At 39.1% G+C, this 11748-nt stretch overlaps 1 protein-coding gene across 1 annotated transcript in view; it reads left to right on the top strand.

The window, feature by feature from the left end:
- Window positions 1-11748, top strand: part of POLE2 (DNA polymerase epsilon 2, accessory subunit) — a 38799-nt gene that overhangs the window by 4695 nt on the left and 22356 nt on the right. The window contains exons 3-7 of the mRNA XM_019662362.1: window positions 2123-2136; window positions 3027-3110; window positions 3702-3758; window positions 4211-4259; window positions 4873-4945. Coding sequence (XP_019517907.1) covers window positions 2123-2136; window positions 3027-3110; window positions 3702-3758; window positions 4211-4259; window positions 4873-4945 — 277 coding nt within the window. The remainder of the gene's footprint in view (window positions 1-2122; window positions 2137-3026; window positions 3111-3701; window positions 3759-4210; window positions 4260-4872; window positions 4946-11748) is intronic.

The raw sequence follows: 11748 nt of genomic DNA, 5'->3' as shown, positions 1-11748 counted from the left end.
AGCCCACGCCGTCGCCGGCGACTCAGGGCAGCCCAGCTCCAGGTTGAGCTGTTGTTCAGCATCTTAGCTGTAGAGGGCAGTGTCACTGGCCCTCCTATGTGGGATCCGAACCGGGGCCCTCTGGCATCCCAAGCCAGTTCTTAACCATCGTGCCACTCGGCCGGCCCGTGAAGAGTTTTATGGGACTTTTAACTTTGCTTTTGGGTGAACAAGGGCAAGAGAGGATATGCTCTGGGAGAAAATAATGAATTTTGTTAAGTTGATCCCAGACATTTTGAAAATATGATCAATTGATCAACTACTCTTTCTCTTCACTTAGAATTTGACCTAATATAAAGCTGTCATTTATTAAATTAATTCAATCAAATACATTGAAATCTATTATCTGCAAGGCACTGTGCTGGGGAAAGGGAGTGGGAGAGAGTAACACACTGTGGAGCTTGGGGGGCAGATAGTGTGTTATTTATTGCTGCATAACAAACTACCCCCAAACTTAGTAGTTTAAAACAGCACACACTTATTTTCTCACATTTTGGGTAGGCTTAGCTGGGTCCTCAATTTCAGGTGTCTCACAAGCTGCAGTCAAGATGAGGTCATTTCAAGTATCAATTGGATAAGATTTGCTTCAATGCTTATTCATTGGCAGTATTTCAAATTGCTGGATTGCTGGACTGAGGGCCTCGGTCCTTGCTGGCTATTGGCTGGAGGCCACCCTCAGTTCCTTGACATTTGGGCCTCCCTAACATGGCAGCTTGCTTCGCCAAACCCAGCAAGAGAGAGTCTGCTAGCAAGGTGGAAGTCATAGTCTTTTGTAACCTAATCATGGAGGTGGCATCTTGCCATTTATAACGTTTTACTTTTAAAATTACAATACAGTAAAATATGCTTTCATTTTTGCTGCATTCTGTTGTTAGAAGAAAGTCACTAAGTCCAGCCCACACTCAAGGGGAGGGTATTGCATGTCGATATGAATATCCGGAGGCATGGATTGTTAGGGGCCATCTTAGAAGTTTATCTACCATGGATATTAAATAATTCACAATTATTTAACTTGAATTGTGAAAAATATTCGAGGAAAGAAGTGCTATGACAGTGTATAACCAGGTGTATAAATGGCTCTAGAGTCAAGGAAGGGCTTTATTGAAGAAATGGTTTGAACTGAGTGTTAAATGATGAGCAGGGGGCCGGCTGAGTGGCGCGTTGGTTAAGAACTGTCTTGGGACCCCGGTTCAGAATCCACATATGAGGTCCAGTGACACTGCCCTCTGCAGCTAAGATGGTAAACGGCAGCTCGACCTGGGGCTTGGCTGCCATGGGTTGCCGGCGAAGGCGTAGGCTGCAGCCCCTGTGGCAGTGGGTTGCCATAAGCTACTGTGTGTAGCCGGCAGCCAGCAGCCAGAGTGAGCGGCCGACAAGAGGCCGGAGACTGCTCTGCCTCACCCAGGAAGAGCACAATGATGGTGCCAGCTTGGGCCAGTGAAGCAACGTCCTCCACAACTAGACTGAAGAACAAAACGACAGCAACTTGTCTGTTCCCCTNTGTCACTGGCCCTCATATGTGGGATCCGAACCAGGGCCCTCTGGCATTCCAAGCCAGTTCTTAACCATCGCGCCACTTGGCCGGCCCTATATACACATTTTAAAAGACGTTAACACTTTGGTCAGTGTTGCTCAAGCAGTAGTTCACCGTAATCAGAAGTGTCTGGATGCTGATGATAACCACTTTGAGCACCTCTTGTAATTGCAAAAGTAAAATATGACTTGTATTCATCTTTTGTTACCGGTATAAATACAATTTTTTCCTTTCTTAAAATGTGTATACAGTTTTTTGGCATCCTCTGTGTATTGGGTTTCCTATGGCAACTCATATGGCCACAGTCTGGAAGCATTATTTCTCCACTCCTCTATGTCAAAGTAATTTTCAGGCTTAGCTAAATAATGTATTGTTCTTTTCAGTCTTTCCAAGCCATTTAATTCTTTGTCCTTGATGGCATACTCACTATTTGAACTTGTAGTATGGTGATTTCCCTTTACAGACTGCAAAAATGGTGTCCTTGGGAATCCTTTCGTAGAACTTTGTATTCCTATGTTGCTTGATTGATTGATTTTATGTGATTTGCAGTATTTTCCCAGTCTGTAAATTGTCTTTTTATTCTCTTAACTGTCGTTTTGAAGAGCACAAGTTCTTAATTTTGTTGAAGTTCAAAAAACAATTAAAAAAATTTTTTTTGTTGAGTAACACTGTGTTTTTTCCAGGACTCATCAGCTCCAAGTCAAATCATTGTCCTTCAATCTAGTTGTGGAGGACGCAGCTCAGCTCCAAGTCCAGTCGTCATTTTCAATTTAGTTGCGGAGGAGGGGGGGATGGTGGGCAGGCGCAGCCCACCATCCCATGTAGGAATTGAACCTGCAACCTTGTTGTTCAGAGCACGCGCTCTAACCAACTGAGCCACCTGGCCGCCCACAAACAATTTTTTTAATGGATCATATTTTTGGTATTTTTTCTAAGAAATCTTTGCCTAATACAGTTTTTAGGATACAGGTCTTGCATATCTTTTTCTTCAGATTAATCCTATAGTATTTCATTTTTTAAAAACTATTTTGAATATACATTATACTCCTGTGTTGCTTTAGGTTCTTATTTTTTAAGAGGAACTCCTGTATCAAATGTTAACAGTAACTATCATGGGATTATGGGATTACATGTCTTTATTTCTTCCTTCTCTATGGTAAAAAATTTTTTTCTATAGTACACATGTATTCTTTGTAATAAAAGCCATTATGGGGTAATGGTAAAAGAAGCTCTACCTGGTAATTCCTATAAAAATGAAAAATTTTATATCCTTTCATCCAAGCAATTCTATTTAGCTTTTTTATAGGATAAAATTATATTTCCTAAGTTTTTATTTTCTACTGTAAAGTAGGTATAAATACTGAAATGTGCACTCGAAACTTATTTATAAAAAAGTTAGTGTCTTCAAAGAATGTATTTTTAGTCTGTAAGAATTTATTTTGTTTTACTTTAGCTTAAAACAATAGAAACCCTATTGGGCAGTACAACCAAAATTGGAGATGTGATTGTTCTTGGAATGATAACACAGTTAAAAGAGGTAAGTTAATAAGCATCAAACTTATTTGCAGCCTGCAGATTGGTGAAATGTTGGTTACAGATAGCATTTCTACAGAGGGTACAAGGACATAGACTTCACGAAGGCTCTTACCTCAGTCACCAAGTAACCTTTTCATCTGTTTGGTTTCCTGAGCAGAGACATCAGGAAGGGGTTCTTATATAGGCAGTTTGCATAGTCTGAAAGTAGTCCCCCAATGACTCCTGGTTGAACTGAGAGCATGGAGTTTCTTAACAAGCAAAGCTGCAGACCACATCCTGGTCCCTTGGAGATGCTCTAGACTCTCAGAAGTGAGGGCACCCTGTGAGGCCCTTATGGCAGCCCACAAGTGTCCCTCTTGCCATCTCTTGATCTTCAGAGGTCATTCTTCAGGGAACTAGGAGTCAGAGTCTCCATTAAGTGATTAGTCTGCGGTCACAAGACTAGTAAGTAGAAAAGCCTAGACTAGGAATTGTTGATTTTTAAAAATGTACTGCTCCACTATATTCTGTTGTCAGAATTGTAAGTGTATTAATTATTTTGTCATAATATTCATTTTTACATAAATGTGGGCATATTTCTTTTTATTTTTAGGGAAAATTTTTTCTGGAAGATCCTACAGGAACGGTACAACTGGATCTTAGTAAAGCAATATCCTTCACCTTTATTTTCTTAACTCTATATCCTTCACTTTTATTTTTTTAATCTATGAGTTAGGGAAATTGATTATATATCATTCTCAAGTTTAGCTGTTTCGGTTCCCAATGTAACTTCCATGTGCTGGTGGTGTAGGAATTTAGAGACATAATCTTAAATAGAGACCATAAAAAGCTTTAATTCCCCTTATTTGGAGAATCCAGACAAATCACTGAGGAAGTTTATCAATAAGAATGATCAATTCTGTCAGTATTACAAGGCTACATCTTAGAATCTGACATGAGGATGTTTAAACCTAAAAAATTTTAAACTGTGATCTATTCACAGTTTCAAATGTGAAGTCTTTGAATTTATTATTTAGAAATCCTTTTGGGTCCAAAATGGATGTTGACTTTTTCACTACCACAAGCGTAGGAATGAAATTATTTTCCTCAACTGTTGTATACCAGTTCCATAGTGGTTTATACACAGAATCATGCTTCGTCTTAGCAGAAGGTAAGTCAGTACACTTTTTTCCTGTCCTCATCATTTTACAGTAAAACCGTTTCTCCACTGGATATGTTAACGTGGTATAATTTGGGAGAATGTTGATTATGAGAGCATACCTTTGACATTAAGTAACTCTCAGACTGCTAATAGGCATGGGTTTATTTGGGGGGTGATGAAAATATTTTGAAATTAGTGGTAATGGTCGTACAACTTGTGAATATACTAAAAACCACTGAATTATATACTTTTAAAGGGTGAATTGTGTAATATGTGAATTACAGCTCAATAAAGTAAAAAAAAATTTACATAGGGTCATAAAAATGAAACATTTCCTAATCTGTGTACTTTATCTCTCCATACTGAAACGTGTATTGTGAAATAAAAATGTGAAACGTTTTACTTATAAATGTATTTCTATTTCATGAGGCTTTTTGAAAAATATAACTGGGACTATCTCTGAATCTGAAGTTGTTATGCAGCTTAGTGGGACTGGTAACTTCTGTAGTTAGTTGACTGGATGAGTTGATAGCCTAGCATTACTGCTTTGTGTTCATAGTTTTGTCCTTTCAAACAAGGAGACTGGACAAATGAAAGGGACTTGTTACTTATGTTTTTTCAGGTTGGTTTGAAGATCAAGTGTTTCATGTCAATGCCTTTGGATTTCCACCCACTGAATCTTCTAGTACAACTAGGTATAAAAATGTTCAACTTAAACTCTCTAGGAATCTTGTAATACTGACAGTAATGATTTTAAGATAGTATATCATATCTCAGTTATTATAAGGTCTCAGGCTTTATGTCAGAATGCAGGGAGCAAATGAGAGTTAAAAAGCTGAGCATTTTATGTACCTGAAAACTAGTGGATAGACTCCAGATTCATTGCAATAGCATCTCTGTACTTTGGCTTTAATCGGAAAAGATTTCCAGTTTACCTGTCTTACTTGTGTACGTAGTATTGATAAGTTCAACTGAGATAAGAGACAGGAAAACAATTAGAAGAATATAATTCCTATATTAATATAAAGTTCTTATTTTTGTATTCTAATGAAAGTTACAAGAGGCAGATTCTATAGCTCTTTAATATAAGTGGAAGCATCATAATATTAAAGCTATTCTGAGAGGAGTGACTTCCCTATCAGTCAGGATATTTGAGTATAGGCTGAATGATGGTGTAAAAGTTGTTGCTGGTGCGTTGTGGGTTGAATGTAGTCTACAGACCTTTTCTCCCCCTTTGAGGTATTAAAACACATTTTGAGTTAGTTTCCCACATTTAAAAATAGATTTGTCATAAAAGTCTAGACTTCTGAGTTCTTTTGAACTATTAGATATGGCAACGTGGTGCCTGAATTCCCACCTGGCTACAGATCTGCAGTAGTGACTGCCCACTTTGGGCCAGGCACTTGTGTGCACCCTAGCTCATACCTAGTCAGCCTCAGCTGTTCCTGCTACTTTGATATCCAGTGTTTCCTTCCTGAAGCCTGGAAGCATTTGAGTTTGCTACCTCTGGGGGAAGTAAAGTTGCTTTCTAAACCTGAGATTCTATGATAATGGTGACTATTTTAAGAAGCGTAAGGATTCAGATTTATTCCTAGATACCTGTGTAAACTCAAGTGCAGAGGCCGTGTTTCCCGGCCGGGGGTCACTGGAAGGGCAGCCGTTGCAGGGAAACTCCCCTCCCTGCTGAAGTAATCTAGGGAAAGTGTTTGTCATGCTAAAGGGAACACAAGCCTTCATCATGCCAACTCACTTTTTTTTTTTTNGCAGTGTCACTGGCCCTCATATGTGGGATCCGAACCGGGGCCCTCTGGCGTCCCAAGCCAGCTCTTAACCATCGCGCCACTCGGCCGGCCCAACAGCTCCTTTGTTTCTTACTGGTAAAGTCTTTTTTATCATTTAAGGCCTTCTTAAATGGCCCTGTCTGCCCGGGGTCCTTTGCTGTATTGTGTCCTGTTGGCACTTTCCTCTCACTAGTCCTGTGCTCTGAGAATGACAACTTGGTGTTGTCTTCATATCCTTAGGCCAGAGTTTGCTGCTGCCAGGTACACAGTAGACCATTAAAATAATTTTGTAAAAATAATTTTGTTTTTAAAATTATATTTCTAGATATTTGTACATTAAGTTATGTGGGTTTTCAAATTTGTTGAGAATAAATAATAGAAATATTAGTTTAAGGACTGTTTTGTCAAAAAGTTCTGAAGAGGCCCAGCCTTTTGTAAGGTTCATTAAATTCTCTGCCATGTTAGATCAGAATTCACGATGCTAAGTAGTCTGACAGATACTAAAACAATAATACCAGATAATGCTCAAATACTATTTTAATGAATCTAAATTTTAAATGTCTGCTTCAGTAACTTATGGGAATCTTCCTTTTTTGTAGAGGACTCACAGACATGAATTATTTACCCCTCCAGTGATAGGTTCTCACCCTGATGAAAGTGGAAGCAAATTTCAGGTGAGAACATTATCCTAGTTATTTAGGGTGTTTAAGTATACAAGTTTAATATTTATTGCTTTTTCTAATTTATTGAGTGTTAAATGAAAATGAATCACTAGTAATATTAGCTAATTGACCTGTGCATGTCCATGTTGATAAAGTCCATGCCATGTGTCCTGGGTCTTACAAATCTCTAATAAAGGCAACTATGTCCTTCCTTGGGGCAGAACCTGAGACTGTAGCCCCCATGTAGACTGTGGCCACCATGACATATTCCTAGTCTGGCCCATTTGCTATGTGCTACCCTGGCTTTCTGACCCACTCTCAGCATTACCCTTCCTGCCCTCCCCACACTCCACAATACTGGTCCTTGCCCAGCCCAGCCCTCCACTGACCACCACTCACTTGTTCAGCTACAATGTGCTATCACCGCTGGAGTGAAAACTTTACTTAAAGCACTAAGGAAACAGTGTTTAGAGCATCAGTGAGAGAGCACAGACAGGCCCCAGGGCTGCTGGGACCCGAGGAGCGTGGTGAGAAGGAGAACGTTTTCCTTCACGTGTGCTCCTTCCACTGTTATGCTCTTATGCCTTGGAAAGGGATTACCAGGCAGCACTGTCACTTTTGTTCCAGCAACACACCTAGTCACTATCAGTCCATCTGTGGTTTTGTTCCCCTCTCTAGTGCACAGAACCCTGCTGGGGGATAGCCGTTAGCCACTTCTGTCTTGGCCCCACCATTTCTGCAAGATTCCAAACAGGTCCTGAAGAGGCCCAGCCTCTGGGAAGCTTCATCAGATTCTCTGCCATGTTAGATTAGAACTCATGATGCTAAGTAGCCTGACAGATACCAAAACAGTAATACCAGGTAATGCTCAAATTAAGTTCGATGACAGCAAAATAAGGAGAAGACATTTATAGTGTTTGACACTGTCTGCTTTTAGCTTTTATTAAGAGAAAAAATTATATTAAGTTTTAGAAATTGAGATTACTTATATTCCCCAGTAAAGACATCTGTGTGTTTTCTTATATATACTGGGGTACCAAAAAAAATATATACACATTATTATTTTTTTTAAAGATTTTTATTGGGGCATTGTGGGAAGGGGAACAGACAAGTTGCTGTTGTTTTGTTCTTCAGTCTAGTTTTGAAGGACGTTGCTTCACTGGCCCAAGTTGGCACCATCATTGNCGGAGATAAACAGATAAAATTTTAGGGAAGATTTTTTTGGTTGGAAATTTATGCAATAGCGCTGTGAATTCTTTTTAAACCTCTTTCAAATGTAGCTACATTACTAACAGTATCTGAAAGTAAAATTGTTTTGTTGATAGTCCTTCTCTAACACTAAGTATTGGATATGGCCAGAATTTGGGGGACTTTTTTTCTAGTTTACATCTTTTTCTGGGACACTTTTACATAATATTTTGGAATAAAAAATTGTGGGAAATGAATCATATCCTTTAATATTGTAGCTAATAAAAGTAGTATATATGGGGAGAGATTTCTCTCAGATGTGACTATTTTATATGTGAATGTTCTTTTTCAACACATGACACTCCTAATTAGAAGTTAACTTCAATAAATTTTTTTTTTTGCTTGAGAATATTAGCAATGCTTTCTTGTGTCTAGAGAAAAATGCACAAGCTAAAAATCTGACTGCTGTATTATTTTTGACACTATAAGACGTTGTATATATAACCTGTAAAAAATATATATGTGCAACATAAGATGATAATGCAAGCTTTCATGTTCATCTAGATACTTCCATTTTAGTAAATCAGGTCTATGTTTTTGTGGGATGTTTTTCAGAGAACATATTTTCAATATCATAGGAGCATTTGATATTCCACGCTTTGTGTACAATTCAGAAAGAAAAAAATTTCTTCCGTAAGTATTCCATCTATTGATTTTAAGCTAATTTTAAATGTACATTTTTTTTCAGAAGGTTTATAGTCTCATTTCATTTTTGCCCTACCTTTGTGTGCTATGATAGTTGTCAATAGGCATTCTTTTTTCTCTAGTCTATTACTGACCAACCACCCTGCACCAAATTTATTTGGAACAGCAAGAGATAAAGCAGAACTGTTTCGTGAACGATACACCATTTTACACCAGGTAAGTTGGGGGTTGGGGGTGGGGGGTGGGAAGGAGAGACTGTTTCAGCTTAGGTAAGAATCACGGGTAATTAAAGGATGCAATTTTGAGGTCTAAAGTTTGTCATTCAATAAACTGTTATTGGGGTCTCTCTCTTTGAGACCCTGTCGGGGATACAGAAATAAAAAAGATACTTTCCCGTTAGCATTCATAAGGATGATAAAAATAGTAGCTAACATTTAGTACATCCTTTTGATATGCCAGGCACCGTTTATCACTTTACAGACATTATTTACCATCAATGTATATATAAATGCTATTATTCCCATTTTATAGTTGAGGAAACAGACCTAGAGAGATTTAGTAACTTGCCCAAAGATCACATCTAGTAAGTGGAGACTGGGTTTTAATCCAGTGTGTCTGACTCTGGAGCCCAGCCTTTGCTTACTACTCTATACTACCTTCAAGCAGCTTACAGTCTGAGATGTTAAAGACATTTGCTTCAATAAAATGTAAAGTAGAATTTTATATGTGCCATAAAAGATATACTAACAGAATGAATTTGATGGAAAAATCAGGGAAGCCTTCAAGGAAATGATGGCATTTGACATGGGCTTTTATTGCTTTGACCTTGTGGCAATGGGTAACAGTGTGAACAGAGACACAGCAAAAGGGAAAAATGGACTGTGCCCGGGACATAATGAACAGTCAGTTCACTTCACGTAGAGGGGAAGGCTCGTGAAGAGGCATAGCATGGGATAAGTTTGGAAAGGCAAATGGGAGCCAAGTCGTGGGAGTGCCTGGATGCCACGCTTAGGAATTGGGACTCTGTTCTTGGTACAAGGAGCCTTGGAATACCAGAGACTCCGTCACAGCTGGGTTTTTTGAGCACTTCCTCTACCAGCAGATTTTGGGAGGAATTAGAGTGTGAAAGAGGACTTAAAGGAGTCTGTGGTATTAGTCCTAGCATAAATGATAGCCAGGATAAAAGAAGTGGCAAGTGGAGTAGACAGAGGGGGCAGCCCTGGAGCAGGGGAAGCCATAGTTCATGATGACTGACTGGTTGGATGTGAAGGAGAAGGGAGAGTGAAGATGCAAAGATGATTAAGGTTTTGAATCTGAGAGAGTAGAACGGTAGAATCATGGTGATATGTTACCAAGCCGGAACAAGAGAATGTTTGAGGAAGATGATGGCAGGTTCCGTTTTAGACATTTGAGTGAAGGTTACTAGGAGGTATCCAGTAAAATGGATATCTGGGGCTAAATAAAGTGATCTGTGTGGAGAGAGATTTAGGGGGCATCTGCCTGCAGTTAATAGATGGCACTGAAGGGATGAGATCCTAAGGAGAGGCAATAGAAAAGGGCAGACAATGGAACTTGGGGTCCAGGCCAGAATGGTGATAGGCAGAAGCACAAGAAGGTTTCAGGGAGGGGAGGATGTTGCGTATGAGTAAGCAGTGAAAACGGTTAAAGAGAATGAACGCTGAGGATGTCTGTTCTCTCCTGCTTCCATCGCCTACATAATGTTGCCAGACTCATGTTGCTGAAATGTAGCTCCTATGTCGTGATTTTGCACAGAAGCCTTTCGAGGAAGTCCACTGCCAGCTGAATTAAGTACAGATTATACTTAATATTCGAGATCTGAAGCACATTTTTGGCCTAATCTCTACTTTTCCTTTAATCATACTCTGCTGGAGCCAAAACTGAAGTATGGAATTATTGTTTCTGTTTCTTCCACTGTTCTGTGACCTTTACTATTTACTCTCTAGACTACTCTTCCCCTTATCTCTATTGTTAAAACCCTCCTCATTCTGGAAAGCTCCTCTCAAAGTCCTCTTCTGAGGCCCTTCTTGATCTCCAGTTTGTTGCAATCTCTTCCTGCTTTAATTTAAACCACTACTTAGTAGGTTCCCTACGTTACTTACTGGAGTTGGCCCTGGCTTGCATTTGGAGTCCTTATCCCTGTTACCAAACTGCCAACTCCTTGTTCATTTCCTCTGCCACATTTGTCACAATGCTTTCATAGAGAAGATGCTCAATAAATACCATATTCTCTTTCTAAAAATGATGCTCAATAAATACCATATTCTCTTTCTAAAAATTATGTTTTTAAAGCCTATTGTATTTTTTAGGTGTGTCACTTAACCCTCTGAGCCTCATTTTTTTTCATGTGTGAAATAAAAGGGTTGACTTTTATTTTAGTCCATTCATATTTTCATTGCAATTGTCTTCCTGAAAGCAAACCTGATTTTATCATTATCCTACTTCAAAACCTTTGTTTTCCATTCTCTATAAGGCAAACTTCTTGGCTTGGCATACAAAGTCTGTATTGTCAGGGCTCTTTTATTGGAGGTTACAGGAACTCAGTTGACTAAAACAGAAAAGGGAATTTATTGGCTTGTATTATGGAGAGGTCTAGAGGTCTACTTGTTTCAAGCATGGCTGGACCCACATGATCATACAGTATCATGTGGCATCTACCTCTTTTTATCTCCTAGTAATTTTTAAAAATTGATTTTACTTTCAAACTAGTTGTCCCTATGAGTTGACAGAGATGGCCAATAGTTGCCTTAGCAACTCTTGGAAACAGTGATAGTTTCCAATAGTTCTAGCAACCATCTCTTATTGGCCCAGCTTGAGGCTCTTGCTCAATCCTGAATTAGTCACTGGCCAAGGGGATGGATGGAGTTCTTTGATTCTCTAGCCTTGATGGCCTGTCTATATAAGGGGGAAGGGGCAGCAGCTCTACATAAACTACACGGACCGACATGGAACCACAGCGGGGGAGGGATGGCTTTCCAAACAGAGGCTCCAACTTTAATAATATACTTTATATTAATACTTTATATTTATAAATACTCCTTTGTTCTTGTAACGCTTGTGACACATCCCTTCTGTCTGAAGTGTCTTGTCTCAGCTCCTTTGTTTCTTTCTTTCTTTATTTATTTATTTTATTTATTTTTTTTT

The sequence above is a fragment of the Hipposideros armiger genome, unplaced genomic scaffold (genome assembly GCF_001890085.2).
Source record: "Hipposideros armiger isolate ML-2016 unplaced genomic scaffold, ASM189008v1 scaffold_373, whole genome shotgun sequence".
Taxonomy (NCBI): domain Eukaryota; kingdom Metazoa; phylum Chordata; class Mammalia; order Chiroptera; family Hipposideridae; genus Hipposideros; species Hipposideros armiger.
The sequence above is the reverse complement of the archived record's forward strand: the minus strand, read 5'-3'. Positions and strand labels throughout refer to the sequence as shown.